The 23,242-nt window shown below is 40.4% G+C and overlaps 1 protein-coding gene across 4 annotated transcripts in view; it reads left to right on the top strand.

Annotated features, from left to right (window-relative positions):
- Positions 1–23,242, top strand: part of septin9b (septin 9b) — an 89,031-nt gene that overhangs the window by 17,649 nt on the left and 48,140 nt on the right. For 2 of the 4 annotated variants that reach the window (XM_034082941.2, XM_034082936.2), the window contains exon 2: positions 12,256–12,954. In XM_034082941.2, coding sequence (XP_033938832.1) covers positions 12,256–12,954 — 699 coding nt within the window. Of the gene's footprint in view, positions 1–635; positions 838–12,255; positions 12,955–22,359; positions 22,648–23,242 lie in introns of those variants that run through there. The other 2 variants (XM_034082927.2, XM_034082950.2) reach the window with 2 other exon arrangements.

Below are 23,242 nucleotides of genomic sequence, written 5' to 3'. Positions count from 1 at the left end.
TGCTGGATTACCTGGTCAGCTGTGTCCACCAAGCTCAAATTCCCATCTTCTTCCTGATAATTCAGTGTCACAGAGGGCGGGTTGCTGCACGAATCCCCCTCTGATTGCCCTGAGCCGTCATATATCCCTGATGTCAACTTTCTCCAGGAAGTCTCTTAAGTTTTCTGTCACTGGAAAGCAGCTCCTACTGCAGTGGCTGCACTTTAATTAACATGTCAGACACTTTTTAGTGCTTGTTTACTCGGAACTCAAGCCTTAAACTGTAAAACTGTAGTCCCTAGCTGTGACAGAGGGAAACTGCCTCCCTTATGGAGCTGTAATAACAATCTTGTCTGATTGCAGGTTACCTTTGTTAAATTGACTGTGTGACATATTGTCCACTTTCACTGCCAGCGCTGCTCAAGGCTGAATCAGGAAATCAGACCTGAGAACCACTTTGGTCAAAAAGGGTCTTGGGGAATGACGGGGTTTTTTGTCTGCGTGAATGCCTGCGCGTGCACGTTTGTTGGTGTGGGGGGCAGGGGAAACGCACACATACACAGGACATGAGTAAGAAGGGGGAGTGCGTTTTTAAGCTGCAGGGAGGGGAGGAGAAGGGAGGAGGCTTGCCTTGTTGCACTCTGAAGTCTGAATCCAGCGATATAGAGAAGTTAGTTGGAAGTCAGAGAAAATAAGTTGCTCTTTTAAGAAAGTTCTGGACTTTGGATTTTTTTAATCCCATTGACTCTATTTGGAATTTTGGAAAGTTGGGAGGAAAAGTGTGACGTTTCATGCTTGAGAACATGTCAGATTCTGGAGTCAATCCACACTTGGAGGGAATTATTTCAGATTTTGAAGGTTTGTCATTTCTCTTCTGCTTTCTTTGCACTTTGAATGTGATGACAGTTTATGGTAAGCAGTGACATCTGTCAGAAGTATGATGCTTATGAATAGTATTCAACATCTTTGTGTATTTGTTGCATAGTACTGCACATGTGTTTGCATCTGCTTGTTACTGTGTGTAAAAACAGGGTGGTGAGCACAGCCAAGTACCTGTAGCCTATGGTCTGTTATTGATTATACCAAAGTTATGTCAATAATAGAAACAAACACAGCACTGACACCACACATCCAACACCGGAAAGCCTTCATCTGAAAGCACTGAGACGGAGACAGTGCAAACCTCAACACTAAGAGCTAACATCTGTCTCACCTCCTCATACTCCATTCACAACATTGTCTTTCCTTTGTTTGCTAGAATAGTGTGGAGCTGGAAATAATTCTTTGTCCACCTCTTCCTCTACCATTCTGTCTGTCTTCCTTCCCCACTTCTTTCCTGTTCCTCCTCTGGTCAGACTGCATCCTCCAGCTGGTCTTTGGCCTGATGCTCACTGTGTGATGTAATGGACTGATGCTGAGAGCAGTTTCAATCCTCATTGGTACCATGATTACCAGAGTCTTCAAAACATATTTCTAGCAGTGTACTATCAGTCCAGTTAGCACAACTATTTTTAAATAACTTGTTTTTACATTGATGACATTGATTCATTTAATAATCTGCTTTCAATTTCTATAAATTGATCTGCATGGCTTAATTCTCTGACATTGGACTCAAGTTTGGAAAATCTGTCTTGGTTTTTAAATACTACAAAACTGTGTGTCATCTCGTGTCTGCATGTTTTGTTTAAGACTGTACCCTCTCATTTGATTATGATAATCATAAATCATATGATTTATTATTATTATTATTAATATGAAGACCTTGTTTTTTTGTTGAATATACAAATATTACCATGAATGTGGATAAATACTGTATTATAACAATACGGTATTCTGTTTTTCACATTTGTTATTTTTTATTTGTTATTTTTTAATCTGTTCGAAATAAAGACTGAAATAATAATAAATAATAATCAGACAGCAGTTTTAATAGGTGAAGTATTTCCTTAATTGGGTTTAGTGTCAATTCTGCACAGTGGGTTCACAAAGATTAACTCTGTGTTGATGTGGTTACTGATATAGTCTGGTTTGACCTTGTTAACGTCATTATAAAAATGTCACCTTCATTTAATTTATGTGAAATGGTACACTTGACTTACTATTCCAGTATTAATTGTGTACTAATACTGTGAATTATCTATTGAATCAATCAATCAATGTTTATTTATATAGCCCAATATCACAAATATTACATTTGTCTCAGTGGTCTCCACAGTGTGTACAGAATATCAGCATGGCAATACGACACCCTCTGTCCTTAGACCCTCACATCGTACAAGGAAAAACTTCCTATTGAAATGTCTTATCCTCCTCTGAACTATTGCCGCGCCTATCCCTATGATCGCCCAGCAGTGTGGAACAACTGTAGCCATTGTTGCCTTCAGTCTTGGTCACAGAACACTTTTCACAGTTTTCACAGTTTCAAGCATACCACAACACAAACTGGTTTATTTTTAACTCGGAACATGGCATTTTTTTATCACGATTATAATATTGAATACAGTAATAATAACTCGGTGTGGGCCAAGCATTTCATATGCTGGCAGACCATTTTTGTCTTAATCGGATATTACAGGTGGATGGAGTTCATGTTACTGGTTTATTCAAAGAGACGTTAAAGGCAATAAAGCCAAATGAGGTGAGAGCTAGGTCAATTCCAGGTTCATCTCTGTCCTGTTGAGCTTTAGTAATGCATTACCAAATATAGTATTCAGTACGACAGAAAGCACCTGCTGTAACCACTACCTAATAGTGACCACCATAATGTACCCCAACAGTACATTATACTGGTCATCATGAACCAGTCTAGTGTTTCCATGCAGGACAGAAACGGCTATAGAGAGATGTTCATGGCAAACACTTGACTGAGTAAATCCTTATTTGATCCCAGATCATTATGTTTTCCAGTACTTTGCACTGCACTGAACCTCACACTGAGGAGGGGAAAGGCACAGAGAGGGAATGGCGACGTAATTGCTGAGCACAATAAAGATGTAATAATGTGACTTGGATGACCTCGTGTGCGTTTCTGACTATTATGGAAAAAGGAAGATAGAAATCACCATAGCAACTACGTACTGAAACAATATTAGGATTTTCTAAAAGATAGAAAATGTCTCTGCTGAATCTAAACGTATGAGTCACCAGAAAATAAGCCCAGAATAAACGCATATTTGTATATCCACAGAGATTTTGTAGAGTCGTACATTAGCTCGTCTTTTGTCTGCCAATCTAAACTGAGTTTTGAGTCCAATCCAAGGTATTTAGTACTGTTTATCTGCCCAGAGGTGGCATGTTGTTGCTCCAGTGTGGCACGTGGATACAGAGAGGAAATGAACAATGAAATGGCCAAGTGAAAGTTGTTTTTCTACAGATGATTTGCTTAATCTTATGTTAGTCTATCTGTTCCTGCATTTTACCTTGTAGTCGCTTTGTAAAGCATTTTGTCACTCCCAACCTACGTACCTTCCTTGTAGTCGCTTTGTAACGCACTGGGTGTTCCCGTGCAAGCTTTCAACATGCAGGGTAGTCTGATAGACACTTCAACAAGGGGTTAATGTACTTCAGTTAAGTTTGTTACATTGCTACTTGGTTAGGTTAAGGAAACCAAACAACTTGGTAAGGTTAAAGAAAGGATCATGGTTTGGGTTAAAATAGGTATGTTTGGGACGTTACTAAGGTCATGTTTATAAGTTAAGTATGTTATGACGTAACGTATAATTTGGACGTAAGTTTAGGCAGTTCCACACAAATATGCTCGGCCTGAATATTGTTAATATCTGCTGTGAGGTCACTGAGCTCTGATTAATCAAATGTTTAATACTTTCTGCATCAGTCACACAATCTTTTCTCCACACTTTTTATCAGAACTGTGTTGAACTCGAGACACTGAGTTCACAGGTGTTACAATGGAATGCAGTCACTGTGTTTATTCCTTGCCGGTCACTGATGTAAATCAATCTGTTCATGAAGTGGATAGTTAACCAGTGCTTGATCAAAGGAAGAGAACAAGGCTTTACCTGTCAAAGGTTGAGGCTTAGAGGGCCTGAAGCTAAGCAACGGGCTGGCTATTCAACAGCTGCCTGACCGACTTTGTCAGCATGCGTGTGCGCATGCACACATCTTCAACCAGGGGTGAAATTGCCTCTTGGTTCTGATTACGATTCATATCCTCCTTTTAAACAGCTGGCACTTTAACATTACTGCAGAAAAATGAAGATTTTGACCCAAGACCTGCACTAAATTACCTCTTCTATCACACGTCTTCCATCTTTACAAGACACCTCTTACTCTCACAGAATTCCTCTGTGCCGGACACAGGGTGTCGGCCAGACCACTAGAGAACCACGCCGTAAATCTGACAGTGAGCTGTACTGCTTTTGGTCAGCATTAGTGAACCCAACACCATCAGTGGATAGCAAAAGGAAGTATGCGTTTGACAGCGTAGTATTAAGATTTTGTCCGACCAAGCAAAAAAACGTAGTGTGAAATTGTATGTTTGGCCTTGTCTTGTCAAATAGTTTTACTGATTTTACCACATGGACATGCTACTGATGACAGATAAACTCCACAGTGCATAAACTGGTTTTATATAACCCGTATTTTACAGATTAAATTGACACAGTAACTGTCTTGATCACTTGATTTATTGCCTGAGGCTTGAATTACGAGACCGATGAGTGGTTCAAGGCTGTGTGCAGTACAGAACATTTTATGAATTAATATACTGGTTCAGAAGGTTTGTTGTTACTATTCTGCATTACTGTATTTCATGTGCAGGGTTCTTATTCAAACTATTACAAATGTACAAGGTTTTCTTAACAATTGAATTAGTTGTGTTAACAGCTGCAATGTATAGCGAGGTTAATTCATTTCATTTGAGAGACGCCTTTATCTTTTTGACTTTCTCTTTTTTGTTTTTGTTAAAGTGATAAACTATCATATGTTCTGACATGCTGCTGTTGATGCAAAGTCGACACTTTGTACATCTGTTTCACATTTAAAGCTTCCAGCAGTTCAGGGGCACGTCACTTTCCTGTGACGCTTTTATTGTGATACATCCAAAGGAAGTGAAGGAAGAAATGACTAGCAGCTTAACATCATAATGAATTAATCAGTGAACAGAATATGACTATGCTGGTCATTCTAAAGATCAATTAGGATTAAACATATTGCAATCAAATAGTGTAGTATAAATAAGGTTTTAATTTGACATTTTTTAAATGTTCTGAGCCCAGGGGCGGACTGGGACTACAAATCCGCCCGGGACTCTCGACCGGCCCACTTCGGTACCGGCCCACCTCGGTACCGCAAGTAAATGCCGCTAGTAAATTGTCGACGGGGGGGGGGGGTTCTAGTGACTTATCCGACCGGCCCACATCGTCCGACCGGCCCACTTCAGTTTCGGCCCATAGGGATTCGTCCCGAATGTCCCAATGGCCAGTCCGCCACTGTCTGAGCCTCATTTTCCACGGTTAACATTATTGATGCTTTCCACCCTCAAAAACTCGATATACTCAGTCAAACCTGAAATATCTGTTATACTCCTGAGATATGTAGTGATAGTAAGGTTTTTGCCAAGAAGTCAGTTACTGTAACATGACATTATTACAATTGTAACATGATAGTTCAGCTAATCTGTGTTGGCTGCTGTCAGTACAAACTCATATTAGTGATAGAGAAAACAATAAGTAAAAACTTTGTCACGAGCTGCTAACTTTCTCACCATGCAACCTCTTGGCTCTCTATCAGGTCTCGTTTTGCTCTTCTCCCTCCTCTCTTTTTGTTTGTTTGACTCCCTCTAACTCTTGACTATCTCCTATTAGTGCATCTGGCCTGAGATGATACTGAATATTTGTGTTGATTTGTTGGGATGCCCTTGAGAAAAAGGTGATGACACAGATGATAGAGAGGCAGTCAGCCTAACACCTGGGCCGTATTAGGACAAATGACCATGAACCGCAGTGAGAATACAGCTGCCACCATCTTTTGTTTTTGTTACGCCAAATAATCCTTTACTATATTGTCTGTGCTGCATTATCTTCCCACATGAGACAGCATGAGATACCGGACACTGGGCGGGCGGTGATAGGTAGTGGTGGGACGCTGGGAGACGAGACTCCTGGCTCCTGTTAATGAGGTTCCTCTGAGGTGGACTCGACCTCGTGTTTCCAGCTCATAGTCTGGGAATGCTCTTTCACTGGGAACAATACTTCTTCATCCATCTGTCAGTACCACACTCCTTACTTTACCTTCCTAAAGCTCTGCGATCCTATACTCACTATATTCATGCAGAGAATATCCTGGATGAATGTAAAACCATATATTTCCCCTTTTGCGTTGAACAAGAAAAGACCCAGGAGTTTGTGGGATCCTTAGAAACTTGGGAGTTGAGTGATCATCTGAGTGAGAGATGCCCTAAATGCCTTTTGCCATTTTCTATATTCGCAGACAACATTAAAGCACATAGGGATTTAAAGTCATCCCTGCTCTTAAATCATGTTCTCTTCACTGCACAGTCTCTAAATAAAAACAAACGGCCCGAGAGGAAAGCATTCAAGTCCTCTGCTTTGGTCCCCTGCTTGTGGGCATATAATCACAAAGCACCTAAGAACAGAAATACTAATCTAAGATCACTGAACAGGTCATTGGCTGAACAACGTCTCAGTTCTCCTCTCTTATTTGGACAAAACTTGGGAATATTTATCCTGATATCCCTTTCCTTTGTGTAGCATTAGCCCTTTCAAAATATAACCAAAGTCTACAGCAAGTGTCAAGAGTTGTTAGATTGTGCACGCTCTCCGGAAAGTGTTGGAGCTCCTAGAAGAGCTTAGTTTGGGTGACTCGCTCATCACACAATACAGTCTTAAAGGGTGCATCACAACCATTCAGCTTCTTATGAAAACTGCGGTCCACTTTTGGCAGATCAGCTTATTCTCTGGCCAGAGTTGAAAGTAGCCACAGCCTTGGACTCCCTCTCACCAATCATAAAACACAAGAGTGAAGAAAGTTGCACTAAGGACACACTCCACTGGCAATATTGGTTTGGAGACTAACTTACAAATTGCAATTTTGCTGAATATCATTCTTTACTGGTTAAATCTTTCAGATGATGAATTTTAAAGCTGTTGCCTTACTGGTTAATGAACTCTGGTCTCATCAGAACTTCAGCACAGGAAATAAGCACATAAAGCTAGCCTTACAGCCTTAATAACAGTCTCCTATAGTGCCACATATGAAAGATACTCAAGCGTTAAGGGCTAGATAAAGGGTGCACAGGGAATAGTGGCGGAGATTTGTCACACAAATCACCTTAAACTCCAAGACGTGAGTGTAGATCCGTTTATTCCCATGGCAAACAAGAATGTCCTTGGTGTGTCCGACTAACACGAAAACAGAATAGTACTTTGGCTCTGGCCTGACTTTTTTCTTTTTTTTTTGTCAGAGGTAAATTGTATCAAATGTCCACCATGTTAGAATGACGCAGTTTATAGCCGTAAATTAGATTAGCGCTGCTGGCTGATATGTGTGTGGAGACAGCTTTGATGTAATTTTGTTAAGCCTTGCATCCCCTGACAGTTTAGGCTTTACAGAGAGTGCTGTGGGGCTGGGGCACCGTCCCCTCCCTGTGGGTGTAGTCGCTTAAAAATAAACACGTATACATTCCTGTAACATACACTTTCTTGTTTTTTTACAAGCACTTTGAACAAAACTACATATAGTTACATAAAGACACGTGCACACGCAGACACACCACAAGCCACAAGCAGATCAAATAATCGGCGCTGCGTTTTGGATTGCAGGAAACGGGAGATGTTCTTTAGGGTGCGTGAGCGGCCTGGTCTTACTAGTGTGTCATTATGATACCAGCTCCTGGCCATTGGCTTGGCACAACAACTCCACGATTGGAGTCAAATTAAAGTTGACTTTGAGCCAGTGCATTCTTCCCAGGGGGTGATCCCATCCCGCAGTGTCTTCGTCTTGGACAGCTATTTTCTCACGTCACAACTAACCAAGGGGAAGGATGTGCCTCTATATCTCTGCGCTCATGTTGCTCATAAACAGGGAGTCTTGGGACTTTTTGCCTAAATGCTTGGAAGGCAGCTATGCTTGGCTGAATGTGTGCATTATAATATGTCCTGAAGCACTTCAAATGGCTCTGTGTCAACCCTCACATTTTATTTAGTTGTGCACCCACCGCACACAAAGCCTCGAAGTCATGACTTAATGACACAAAAATCTAATTAAACATGTAATACAGTACAGTTAAAACATGCTGCCTGTGATCAGTATGCAATGGAATTGGATGAGTATGGCTTACTGGCTGTGGCCTGCTGTTTCCTTTGTGTTGCCACTCAAAACTGCTTCAACAGCTACCCCACCCTCAAACCTCAGGCCACTTTACTACTTGGAAACTGATCATAATGTGTTTTAGATTAATTTATTTTTAACAATTCACATTGTGTAATGCTCAGTTAATTGGTATGACCTTTTGTTGAATCTTTTGTGAGATTGTTCCCACATCTATAAAAGCAATCTTGACCCATACATTATTTACAGTATAGATGAAGGGTGAGCTGGTTAACAGAGTCATAGTGCTTTCAATATATTTCTCCTGTTTTACTCAGTGGTGGATTTTAGTCATTCATTTCAAACCTTTATTTAACCAGATTGGCCCCTTGAGATCATAGATCTCTTTTTCAAGGGAGACCTGCAGCTAATAGGTTCCACATGAAACATAAAACAACATAAAACATAAAGGACATCATACAACATATTTACAAGCGACATTTACATACTTATCGACATTTACAAATACCCATAGTTTCAAAGAGCATTTCACTTAGACTAGTTTTAAAAACATGCAGAGGAATGAAATTGCTCATTTTCAATTTTAGCTGTAGATTGTTCCAAGCAAGTGGAGCTGCGCACATAAAAGCTGTCTCACCTAAGACAGTCCTTGCTATTGGCACATCTAACAATACTACATCATGCGATCTCACACAATAGCTGCTTGCAACTCTCTGTGTTATCAGAGAGCAGATATAATACGGGAGTTTACCCAACAAAGCTTTATAAATAAACGTGTACCAATGACTGAGCCTCCGTACAGTAAGTGATGGCAAACCTGCCTTGGCATACAGTGTACAGTGATGAGTAAGTGCTTTACAATTAGTGACAAATCTCAGTGCGCTGTGATAGGTGGCATCTAACTTGTCCAGGTGCATTCATATAGACCAGATCACCATAGTCCAGCACAGTTAAAAAGGTCACAGTGACTAGCCTTTTCCTGGCTTCAAATGAGAAACAGGACTTGTTTCTGAAAAAGAAACCTAGTCCAACCCTCAACTTTTTAAGCAGGTTATTGACCTGAAGTTTTAAAGTGAGACAATCATCAAGCCAGATACCAAGGTATTTGTAACAGGTAACCACTTCAAGTTTTATTCCTTGCGTAGTTACAATATCTAAAACAGGCTCTGGTGTCTTTTTAGCTTTAGAAAAGAGCATTACCTTGGTTTTATCAACATTTAAAAGAAGCTTTAGTTCAGAGAGCTGAGTCTGAATAATGTTAAAAACAGCCTGTAATGTAACAACAGCCTCCTTAATGGACGGACCTACACAATACATTACAGTATCGTCCGCATACAAATGTAAGGTTGCTCCATAAATATTGACATTTTCTACTACACTACCTTTATTCAACAACTTTTAATCTAGTTATGTGGCAGTACTTTATTAAATCACAGCTATGTTTAGTAACAGACTACTTTTTCTATTAATGAGTCCATCATTCAAAAAACGAAACCAAGATATTGAATTAAAATTAAAAACGGAGAAAAGCAGAAACTTGCCAGAGAATCAAGAAGGAGATGATATTTGGTGTTACTGTTTTCAAAACTAGTTGCATGATAAATAGCTTACTTACACAGGGTTGCCAACTCTCACGCATCTGGCGTGTGACACACGCTCTCACGGAGCGTCCACACTACAGCTCCAAAAATAGCTTGGAGCTGGGCGTGTCTGGAGCTTGGGGATTTTATTCAAGCAACACGGCCAACAACCAATCACATGAATCTCCCGCCCCCGACATACAAAGCAAAAACCCCCGGGGATTTTATGCGAGCAATATATATATAAACTCCCCAAACAGGCGAAAACCTACCAGTTTCCCCTACTGTCTCTGCCACCTCCCTCCATGCCTGGTTCCTCCGGTTTGTATCCCGGGAGGTGAAGAGGGTCTGGTCATACAAAACCGGGTGATTCGCTACGGCGATAGTTAGTTTCTCCTCCGACTTTTTTTGAAATATAGAAATGAACGGCGGGATATCTCTCCCAGCTTAGACGCGGTTTGATTGGCTAGCGCTTCAGCTGTCAGATTTTGGGAAACGGGATTTGATTGGCTGGCGCTGGCTACTCCGGCTACTCCGGCTACTCCGGCGAAGTTGAACATTGTTCAACTTCTGGTCGCCTGAGACGCCTCGCTCTGCTACCCACAATTCAGTTCGGCGAAAAAGCGCGGCTACGTGACGTCACCCCATTGAAAGTGAATGGGCAGCTTGGAGCAGCTTGGAGCTTTCAACGCTGTCGACGCTGTAGTGTAGACGGGCCGTCACGCTGCCCAAACTATTCTCACGCCAAAAACAAGAATACCGAAGACTAGAAACGGTTTTGAAAACTTTTGTCAGGTAGTGATCGTCTTCTCAATAGAACATCTTTGATAATGTCTTCTGGCCAATCAGAAACAAGATAACGGCGTGGTGTTGTTGCAGGAAGTCCCGACGGAGAATACTTTTGCTGTAGTACATCTCTATATACATCGATACAACATTACGTGTTGAATTTTGTTGGATACATTTTCCAGGAAATTATTGCGATAAACGATAATATTGTCGGCACCGTTGTATGACCATTTTAGACCCCTGACTGACATAATGATAATATATAATCAGAGATGGGGTCGTTACTAAAAAAAAGTAATATATTACATATTACATATTACTTTAAAAAAAAAGTAATATATTACACTACTTCGTTACTCTCTACATAAAGTAATTCGTTACTTTACTCGTTACTTTACTCGTTACTTTACTCGTTACTTTACTCGTTACTTTACTCGTTACTTTACTCGCAGGGCCGGCCCGCCCCTCCCTGCAGGCAGATCACGCAGACTGCTAAAGTTTCAAATGTTCTCTTTAGTTCAGTTTCCATTGTCGCATAAGACTGATCCAGATAGCTCCTGAATGTTTTCCTATTTGACCATGGCTGTCCTCTGTCTCCTGCTATCTGTATATTTTGCGCAGTCTATCTCTGCTCACGCTGTTGCGTCAGCGTGTTCTCCTGCGTGTTGGCCATGTGTTGCACTGGAGCCAGACTGGAGCACACCGCAAAGACTTCAGCCGAGCACGTACGAACTGCGCATGCGTGAGTGGCAATAACTCTCCTTACCAGCAGGCGGCGGTAGTGTGTATTCGTCATTCAAAACAGGCAACAACCGGAAAACAGAGAAGAAGAACAGACTACGTGTGTGATATAAATAAACAACAGCTATGTGCGTTAGCTTTAACTTAGCATGTGTTCTTTGCAGGTGTTTGTTGAGGTTTGATTATGACTGATTTTAGAAAGTAACGAAGTAACGCGTGTCGGGGCAATGTTAGTAACTGTAGTGTGATTACTGAATTATAAAAGTAACGCGTTACACTACTCCGTTACCGACAAAGTAATATTATTACAGTAACGCGTTACAAAGTAACGCGTTACTGTAATAATATTACTGTAACGCGTTACACCCAACTCTGTATATAATAATAATTGAAGTACATCCTTTCGAACTGCTAGTCACATCCTCATGTAAATGGCAATTTATCGAGTTCATTTTTATTTATCATACGATAAGTCAATTAATTGCTTATCGCGACAGGCACACAATAAAACAGTGGAAACAAACATGTTTTTGACTTTCATTAGTGAATGAAACTTTGTGCCCTTTATAGTCTGTGTCCAATTTTGTGTATTTGTATATATTGTATATATATATATATCCTATATATATGCTAAGGTCCCGCTGCTGACACGATAGCAGTCATTTAGTGTGCATATGTGTAATTAAACCCATGATATCAAAATCTCACTCCAGCCAGGTACCCAAAGTTGGCAACCCTGACTTACATAGTTGATGCACACTTATTGTCTTTTAACTCATCAGTAAATCAACTAATCGTGTCAGCAGTCAAATTACCCTTTAAGTTAATGTGTGTTGTGTTTGTCCATCACATCCAGCTCTGAAGAGGTCCTTTGAGGTGGAGGATGTGGACACTTCCTCTCACTTGTCCCCTGGCTCCCGTCGAACCACCAGCTCCCCTCACCGTAACGCCATGTCTCCCACCAGCATCTACTACCGTGACCTGGGCACTCCTCCCCCCGCCCCGGCAACCACCACCACCACCAACAACAACAACCTCAACTTTACCCAACCCCGCTCCATCATGGGTGGAGGAGGCTCCAAGACCCCCGAGCCGGTGTCTCGCCGATCCGAACTCTCCATCGACATCTCCTCTTCCTCCAGCAAGCAGGTGGATAACATCACCAGCCCTTCTTCCGCACGCTTTGCAACCAACAGCGCCCTGAAGCGCCCTGAAGTCCTGGGCCACACCAAGACCCCCGAGATGAGCCAGAAGAGGGAGGTCACTTTCGCTAAGACGCCTACTGATTCTCCAGTGATACGCCGCAATGAAGGCAACAATAACAACAATGGCATCAGCAGGGCCCCTGAGCAGAATCACGCTCGCAAGTTTGAGCCTCCTAATCCCGGAGATTTCCGTAAACCTGAAATCAGCATCACCAGGGCTCCTCCAGAAAACAACGGCCACCACCAACCAGTGCACCACCCTCACCACCCCAACCCTCATCACAACACCATCGTCACCACTTTCCGCTGCTCCTCGCCTAGTCATGGACGAAAATCTCCAAACACTGACAGTAAGTTTGTTTAATCATAGCACCTTTATGAGCAACACATTTAAATATGTCAACTCAATACTGGCTGACCTTCAATGTTTTTTATATTCTCACCTTACTTCACTGATGCAGAAGTGAAGTTAAGAGAGATGTTACAGACACTTATGTCCACCAAGTGAAAAAGCCATGGCAAAATGCATCCAACCAACAAATAATGGAAAATCTGAGTAACATAAGGTTTCAAAAAAGGCTAAAATAGTTATATATTTCCATTTCCTTGTTCTTGGGACTGAATTAGCTGTGGTTTGTAGAATGCTAGCGGAAAGACTACTAATAGTTTTTTAATGTGTTGATTCTTCTTTGTTAACACATAATATATGTTGGGTCTCATATAGATTCTAATGATGTTGTTGGAGTGTTGTGTAAAAGGTTAATCAGAGACTGACTATTTTTGCCTAGCAGTGCTTTGGTGCAGATTTAGCTCAATATCATGTGTGATTGCTTTAGCACAGACATACCAGTTTGGAGAGACACTGTCATCAGTGGAAAAGAGATAAAAGTAGTTGAAACAGGCTATCTTAAAGTCAAATAAAACCAAATGACATCTAATTATGTGTGAAGGAAAGGGAAACTTTTCCCTCTTGGGTTTAAGTTATTTTACATTCAAACCCCACTGGATAAAAACAGTCTAATTTTCCAGATTACATTTCATTGGGGCCCTGATTCGTTTGGGTTTTTTCTTCTGACTTCATAACTTCCTGCTCCTTCTCCACACACACTGAGGCAGCAGAATAATGCCAGTATCGGATCTCTCAATGAGAAAAAAGTCAGTAACAGGAGCAGCTTTTTCATTAGTCTGATGTCTGCATGTGATCGTGTCGGCCTGTCTGTCAGGAGAAACAGCAGACTGTGGGTCTGTATTTGTGGCAATCCATGTCTGTTAATGCAGTATTGGAGCCGACTTGGTTTTATATTGTGATAAAAGTCAGCAGCACAGGCATATGGTAGCCAGATAGTACAGTTAGTAGTGCTTCAGTTAGAATATGCCATAAAGAAGGATAGCATATAATGTACACTCTATAGATATGTAATATATATGTAACATTTTAGGACATTGTATGAAACTTGCAAAAACTGACACAGGAACAAATTGGTAACACACCCAAAACATTGACATACTGTATCATCACCTTTTAGGATATGATTTGTCACTGAACACATGTGCTTGCTGCATCCTTGAGAGCGGTGAGAGCGACCGGAGAGCTGCACAATGAGCTGACGTAAATAAAGTAATAAAGCTCCAGAAAGCAGAGGGGAGCTAATTGGATTAATCAGATAACCCTAATCACTTCCTACCTGACCTTCACTTTATAATTTGCTCTTGATTAAATATAATGATGGTGCTTTTTTGTTGATTTTGTGTTAAATATTCCTAGTTTTACTGGCTGTGTTTAAAAAAGTTTCTGCTTCAAATGACTACATTGGAGTCTGTTTCTGTGCTGAGAGTTTGACATGCTTCTCTTGTAGATTATGGGGGTGGTCTACATGTATTTGTCCACAGAGAGAGGCACTAATGGGGTCTAAATGGAGGGTGACCTGCCTGAGGGGCCCACCCTGCTTTACTTTACACATTATCAAGAGAGCTAAACACACACACAATAACTCACACACTTATAAAAGTACTGCTGTTACATATTATGATAAAATGTACTTGTTTCTATAAACTATAAACCCTTTGGCCAAAGTCATATCAAAAACAGAAATACACATTGTTTATTTGCCCATGTTTGTTTATTTGGTCCAGTTGTAAGTGCTTTCAATTGGTTTTTAGAGCTATTTTGAAATGTGTCCACCTAGAAGAGCTGTTGCCAACCCCGAAAGCAAAGTTTATTATGCATAGTTTTATTATTTTGCCTATGGCTGTCACCTGTGTCTTTGGGACTTTATTAGATAAGCTGACTTCCTGCCATTTCAGTTTTTCCTCGAGGAAATGACATCACACATCATTTGGCTCACAAACACACACGCAAAAGCACACCGAGTATCCTCTGCTTCCTTCCGTGTTCTGTCAGTGTGATTGTTTCCCCCGCTGCGTGACCTCACTGCAGTGCACTTCCTCTCTCAGGGGTCATGTGATCCAGTCAGCTTCCCAGCACATATCCCTGTGTGCTTTGATCAAAGCATCGGAGAGTGAGACACACTTTGTTTTATGCAAAAGGTCAGCACATAATGTAGAGTGTACTGCAGTTGGAAGATCACTGAAGATCAAATATGTAATTATTTGTGTCTTTACAAAGTCAGGGAAGCTCATCCACAAAAATAGACATGTATGTGCTCGATCCTGGTCCCCGTGATTATTTGTTGGCTACTTTCTTCTTTTGGGAACTAAATGTATTGGGTTTTGTACCGTAAAACAGTGTACTGTTGACAAAACATACATTTGAAGACGTAACTTTGGACTCTTAGAGATGTGGATGGCATTTTTAGCTATTTTATTACCGTAAAGTTTCAACAACAAAAAAAGGATGGGCACCCCAAAAGAAAAATCTATTAATTGATGAAATGATTTGCCAGACTAATCGGCAATGAACATAATCTTACGTCACAGTCCTACAGTTTATCAAACCCTTTAATCTAATGGATGTTCCACTAACCTGGTAGGTACTATATTGTAAATAGTATGTTATAGGAACATTGTATTTACAATATTGGCCAAAGTATTTTGGTTGAGATACCAAGGATTTAGAATATGTTCTTGAAAATGAGCCAAAGCCAATGAGTCTCAGGTTGAAAAAATAATTAATTGCATACATTTTCTTTTAGTAAACACTGAAAACGGGTCCCACAGACTCAAACAGCACACAAGGGTTAAAGGTAAGCATATAATAATGTTAAAATGTGCTAAATATATACACTGCCTTCAAAAGCAAAACAAAAAAAGATGAGTAAAAGTAGCTCACGACTTGTTTTATTTTTTGAAAGTAGCTCTCATCCTAAAAAAGGTTGGAGAGCCCTGAGATGTATGTATTATTTGTAATAGTTGTCTATATGTATTTGCAGAGACATGTGTATACAAATATTACCACTTGGTATAATGTGAAGACTAAAGTGTATAATATTATACAATATAAGTGCTTCAAGTGCAGGACGGAATTCATCCAGAATCGGTGTCATGACATCGAATCGTTGTGATGAGCGATGGTAGATGTTCCAAAGGAGAACCTCGCCGTCAGGTTAACTGCAGGCCACAGATACCAGAGTCCCTGTGATTAGGGTCTGGTCTGCTCCGCTGCGTTCAGACAGACGGGGACGCATATCTCGACAGCAGGGTCTGCTGCGCATCAATCCATCAAACACAGCACAGAGAGAACTCTATCTAACATCTGAGTGTAGGCCACCTGTGGTCCAAAATGAAACATTTCTTATCACGTTTCAGAGCTGCTTTGACATTTGAGGAACTTTGTTTAACCTACAGACTTTGTTAAGGTCTTCATATGAAACCTAGTCACTTTAGGACAACGATTAGTACAGGGCTGCAACAACCTTCATTATTGATAAATCTCATAATTATTATCTTTTCTTTTTTAATTGTCAGTAAACAATGAAAATGTTCTCATAATTTCAAACAGGTCAAGGTGACATATTCAAAATTGTTGTTTTATTCAAACAATCAAGCTACAACCAGTGAATGATTGACATTTTCGATTTAAAAACATATTAAAACGATCAATGGTTCCTCAAAATAATTGGCAATTTTGTTGTTATTGATTTAATAATTAACTGAATGGATTCACACAACTTTTTTTTTTACATCGTTTCAACAAATGCTTGCTGTAAGTAGATCTACAATAGCTGGACTATAAATAGTAAAGCTATCACTGGGAAGAGATTGGTAGGTTATCATTAAGGTCACACCAGTAACCTCATCTAACGAATCCTTTGAGTTATTTTATTGGGATGTTTAAAGTTGCGAAATAAATCCATCTAAATGTAATTACAGTGCCTTTTCATGTGGCATCGAGTCCTCTCTCCCTGTTGTGATGTTAAATAACGAAAGTGATGTCCTGATTTCAACCTACCAGATTATGTATGCTGAACTAGAATTTGTCCTTATATGGCCTAAATAAACAGATTATTTTATAGAACATTTTGTTTCCCTAATTGAGGTGTGGTGTAGTGTAGAGGTGTAATTAGGGAAGAAAGCGCAAGTGAAACCATTTGTCTTGTATTTAAATTGCCCTTCTGAAAGTAGGGAGGGGGGGACAACAGAGGGCTGTGGGCGATTTGTCTCTGCCTGTCCTTAGGTCAGGAAAGGGCACGCACACACACAAAAACACTCAAACACACTTCCTTCATCTCATATTTTGTTGTTGTGTTTCAGCGACACACCTATGCTAGCACACACAGACATACAGGCACCCTGAGGTGAAGGCATAGCCAAGGTCAATCCTCTGATAGCGTAATTCCCTGGACTGATCCCAGACCATTACTCAGTGTGACCTGTCGGATAATTACCCAGAAAAAAGGGGAGAGAGAGGCAGAGACAAATAGAGAGTTTTTTGCCTATGTGCTTGTGATAGGGAACTGTTGGTGACCTAAAAAAACATTGTTCTATACTGTATGTGGTTTTCTGTTGACATATGTTGTTGCATAATTCTGAAAATCTGCAATGGTCTTACCTTTTTAAGATCAGGAACTACAAAACAATCCGAAGGACTAATACAAACTCTTCCAAATCAAAAACAATTCAATTAAGTAACCAATCGCAAACTTTAGAGAACTCCCTATTATGGCTGGGATATAATAATTAATTACATCTTTAATCACATTTTAGTTCACACTCTGTTTTCCATTTGAATGATTCCAAACGATGTCATTAAATAAACCAAAGTTGGTTAATAAAGCTTGTTATACATGTTAAGTGATTTGTGTCATGTACATACCCTGCACGTACATAATAATAAAATAATGAATTGCTTTGATCCTCATTAATAATGTATTCAAGCATATCACTAATTGTTGCTTTGCACGACATGCCTTCTTTATTTAGTCTTTTAAAATGTTACTGTTAGTTTAAAGTGATCATGTAGGAATTTACTTGCTCAATAACCATTTGATAAATAAAATGTTACATTGATATATGTGCAAACCAATAGGCCCTTTTCATCCCTCCACAAATGTGTATAAGTCGTTAAATCAGTACATTGGATAGGTTGAAAGATGAAAACAATTTTAAAAAGGAAAGTTAAAACGTGGAAATGATTTCAAACATTGGCTTGATTATGTCTGTTCCTCCTGTTCCATAAAGAGCTGATTTGTTTAATGACATTTTAAGCTGGATATTTTATGCATATATGTTTTGCCTGGAGAAGGTCACACTAAGATGTTCTTACACTGAAGCACAGATTGTCTCTGACTGTGTTGTCTTGAAGTCTATGAGCCTCCAAACTGTAAAGTCTATCATATCAGTTCAAAAGAGTCCCAGGGTGATAAGAGTGACAAGTGTCACTTCTCATTATCTTGAATGTGACTTTCACTGTTGATGAGCTTCCTGAACAAGCCACCAGGAGGCAGTGTGTGACAAGTGAAATCTGTTTAGACACTGAACCTGGCACGCAGGTAATATTAATCTGTATTTTAACCTATTTTCTAAAGGCAGTTTTATTTACAAAGAAAACTCTAAATCAATTTGTATTTCTGTCCTTTCTCTCAGAGCATTGAGCTCGATAAAGTACTTCAGGGTCAGAAGTGTGAAACCACACTGGGGTAGTGTTGCAGAAACCCAACACAAAGATGTCAGCCTATTTCCGTTCATGTTTTAAACTCTCCAATACATCACAAAGATAGACTTATTGAAAACATTGTATTGAAGCTTTTACAAGTTAAGAAACTTAACTGGACATAAAGGAGTTTTCTTTTTTCTTTTGGAGGAGGAGGATGGAGCTGAGAGAAATGGGAAAGGATTAGCCCTGCAGACCCAGATAAACAAACGACCCACATACACCCACAGACTAGCAAACACACACATCCCCCCTCTCCCCCAGATAAGGCTTTCGGAAGTTGAAGTTTACATTGAGCATCTGGGGGAAGTCAAGGGTTAAAGAAGTTTCCCACCACTGCAGAAAGACCTTTGTCCTCTTTAGTCATCTAGCCAAATCCCAAAACTGTAGTAAACGCCCCCTTTTTCATTGACTCTCTCCTGCATACTGTGAATACGACACTTTCACACATCATGTTTACATGCGTATAAAAGCACACACATTGTTAAGCACTATCCACTCCCTCTCATCGCACATGGTTTTTGCAGAATGATCCCACTTTGTCTTCCACAGGGAGTTTAACATAACAGCCTAACTTTGGATATGCACACATAATCCCCTTAATCGACCCTTTTCATCACCATAAGATAAAAGACACATAGTAGGATATGGGCCATCAGAGGTTGATGAAGCAGACCCAGATAACAGTTACTCAGTTAATGTTATCTTTATTCTCCAGGTGAATCCTCCCTCTTGTTTATCCAGATATGACTCCACTGGGAAAATGATGTCCCTTATCTTGGCAAGGGAGATGAAAAAACAAAGCTAGAGTCATGCAGTAATGTAGGTCTCGAAATGGAGTTTAAGAAAACATGCAAGCATGAGTCATAGTGGGAACAATAGAGGAATAAAGGACATTTAAAAGACCTGCAATCCAAATGTCCTAAAAACGACAAATATCTATCTATTTATATAAGGCCCAGAGTTGTTTCAATGAAGAAGAAAGGTTCATACCAGGCTAGTTTTTCCTCATATTCTCTTGTAATGATGTTTGGCCCACGTGTTTAGGGATAGAGGACATACTAGAATAACAATAACAGTGTGTTTGTGCGTATGTGACAGGCAGATGGTCATTTGTGCCACAGTCCTGCCTTCTGCTGAAATGACTAGATGAAAGTAGACAAGGCGCAGAGGGTCGTTCTGTGAGGGTGTGAGTTGGTCTGAAATGAGCTTGTGTGGAAAATGAAAAATAAGAGGGCGCATTCTTGCCCCTTATGTTACACCAACTGCATAATCACTTCAGTGTGTGTCCTCTTTTAGCATGCCCGAGATTCTCTGTAATAACATTTGTTTGGCTGCTAAACTTGCTGGCTTTGAAGAGAATGCCACCAATTTAGAACTATGCCTACATTTCCCACAATGCAGATAGTGACAGTGCCAATGATGCTGACTCGGGTGATATCATTTAAGGCCCTGTCACACTGTCCCGAAGTTGACACCCGATGGACACACGAATATGGAATTGTGAATTTCGCACGAAGATGGCCCCGAACCACACACGAAGGCAACATTTACATTACATTTAAGACATACAACTGCAATGAAAGTACAAAAAACAATTATGTTACAGTACTATGATACTGTACTGATATTTTCAGACTTTGTTCTTTACTTTCTCCGTCTTTATATGTAGAAAATATTACGTTTTCTCCGTAATGTTGTTTCCATAGCAACAACAACTTCCTGTCAACTCTCCTTCAAAATAATATATTATATCCTTTTTAGTTTCACAGTAACACAAATTGGGTTATTTACATAATATGTTTACATGATTTTGTTGTGCAATAAAACAACCCGATGGACACACGATAAAGGAAATGTTCAAATTCGGCTGTGATCGTAGCAACATCGGGCCATTCGTGAGGGCATCTTTAGCCATCGTATGACCGCCGGTGGAGTCTCTCAGGCTCCGGCAGCAACTTCGTGAGCGGTGGCAAAATCTTTGGCATGCCAAAAAATTGCCGAAGGACCTTGCGAAGGTTCATTTTCGTGTTGAATTCGTGTGTCAATTTTGCCCTTCGTAAGGCCATCGTGAGGGCATCTTGTTATCCTCGGTGCCATCGGGCATTCGCCCCGATCAGAGTGAGGGTGAATGCACCGATGATAACACGAAGATGACACGATTTGACAAGATGCCCTCACGAGTGCCTAACGAAGTTGCCGCTCATGAAGTTGCTGCCGGAGCCTGAGAAACTCCACCGGCGGTCATACGATGGCTTAAGATGCCCTCACGAATGGCCCGATGTTGCTACGATCAGAGCCGAATTTGAACATTTCCTTTATCGTGTGTCCATCGGGTGTCAATTTCGGGACAGTGTGACAGGGCCTTAAAGCAATCAATCTGATTTCATGCGATTTAAATTAAAAAACTATAATTTAGATCATGTTTTAAGAGTTATATCAAAATCCTTTGTCAATCTTTCCCCCCATAAATACAAAAACACCTGAGACTACTCTGCGTTAGGCTTAGACATTTTGAAGTGACATAAATACAATTTAAAATCAAAATGTTACTCCGGCAAAACCAAGTTATTGTTCAACATCATGGTCCACTGAGCTGTGATGAAGTGATGGTGAAGAGTAGTTTCAGTGACACTTACTCTGTTTCCAGGCTGTCAGCTCTGTGAAATCCAACTGTGTGAGCTCTCATCTCTATTTCAGCTGGGAAACATTCAGATCATAGGCAGCACAGTGCAAAAATAAACCTTAAGAAAAAAATAACTTCCACTGTTTTTCAAAGGTTTAGGCAGAAGGGAAGTAATACATACCTTTCCTGGTTATAATCCTTATTGCCTCTTTTGCATTGTTAAATCCCCTCACTTTGTCAGTCCACAGATTCATGTTTTAGATTAGCTGAGTAAACCTTGTGCAGGAGTTCTGCTCAACTGACTGATTGGTTCCTCAGATGGGAATGTACAGGCAGACTTTTAAGGCACTAACAAACAGACTGGATCTTATGTCATAACTAATGTTTGTGGTGTTAATTTAGGGATTTCGAGAATGTATCTCTAGCTTTGTAGTTTACAGGCAATTAGATTCTTTGAAGAAAGCCGTCATCTGTTGAGAAAAGCCCTGGCAATGAAGCCTGAAGGAGCTTTGGAGCAAACCTTTACCTCATGCCTCGATGGTGTGAAGGGCTTCGTGATGCTGCACAGCAGACTGCAAACGTCAAACATCACTCAGTGAAAGAGGACACAATTTAAGATTGGGGGAAAGGGCAAGTTTCCTCAGATGAGTTAGTTTTTTTTATGCACTGGCAAACTCAAATTCAATATTTATTTGAAGTTGTTCTTGATTTCCTGTCCTGGCAATCACATTCTGCATGTTTAACCAATGCAACAAATCATTTTTCTTGTGATCTCTAGAGGTTTGCTTGTCTCTCTCTGCACATGGAAGGTTTCTATTATAGATAATTAGCATCATAACTGAACTAGATGTTTCGGGAAGACGTGCAGCGGCCGCGCAAGGAGTTTAATCACAGAGCTCCTTCAGGCTTCTCTTCGTTTTTAGAGTTGAGTCATCTCTGTCCCTCGCCCCCGCAGATGCGGATGCAGCCAGGGGCCAGGGATTCCCCAGAAGGCCAATCCCTTGGAGTCTTTGTTTGTTGTTCATCAGGGAAAGCTTCTAGAACATCAACAGAAATAGAGTACATGTTGGTGTGTGTGTATCGGGAAGCATAGTTCGTAACATTAGTTCTTGTTCATGCACAGAATAGTGAAGAATTTTACAGCAGCTGCCACAGGCTGGGAAATATCACAGGACTTCTTTGTCTTATGAGAGTTTTTTAAAAGTTTTTTTTCTGGTTAAATACTCGAAGCAAGAAAGGGAAACAGACAGAACGAGATGACTTCTACTTGCAGTGAGATATACAACCAACATGAGATGGAAACTCTTTGTAAGTATCTGTTTGCTGGTCTTTTGTGTCTGTGGGGGAGTACAACTGTTTTAGACTATCGCGCTGTGCAGGAAAGGGGGACAACTGGTTTCTGTTAAGGCCAATCAAGTCGAGGAATGATGTATCTTCTTCAGATGGGGATTGTAGGAAACGCATCCAAAGAAAAATCCTCCCAAGATGCTGGTTTAACATTTTATCCCTTTCTTTCTTTTTATTTTATTGCAAACCGCATTGTTTAGTTAAACCAAATCTGCTTGCTGGACCCTTTTTTAAACTTCCTCTCAAAATCCTTTCTTCATTAAGTAGAAGAAAAAGCTTTGATTGAAATTAAGCAATATGGGTGTTATCTTTGTCTTATCAAAGTCCTTTAAGGTTGCTCTCTCTTTTAGGCAGGCCAGCTGGAAAAGCTTTGGTGGCTTAAAAGAGACAAAAAGACACGATAGGCACACACTTCCCATAAACAAAGCTTGGACCACAAACTCTGTCCAGTTTATCTAAGCGGTCAGCGTTATGCAAACAGCACAGGGATTTGACTCTGTTAGTATGGTAAGGAGCTGATGAAAAAGCAAACACAGGCCTGAGTTATTGTAACCTT

The sequence above is a fragment of the Pseudochaenichthys georgianus genome, chromosome 1 (genome assembly GCF_902827115.2).
Source record: "Pseudochaenichthys georgianus chromosome 1, fPseGeo1.2, whole genome shotgun sequence".
NCBI classification, from domain to species: domain Eukaryota; kingdom Metazoa; phylum Chordata; class Actinopteri; order Perciformes; family Channichthyidae; genus Pseudochaenichthys; species Pseudochaenichthys georgianus.
The sequence above is the reverse complement of the archived record's forward strand: the minus strand, read 5'-3'. Positions and strand labels throughout refer to the sequence as shown.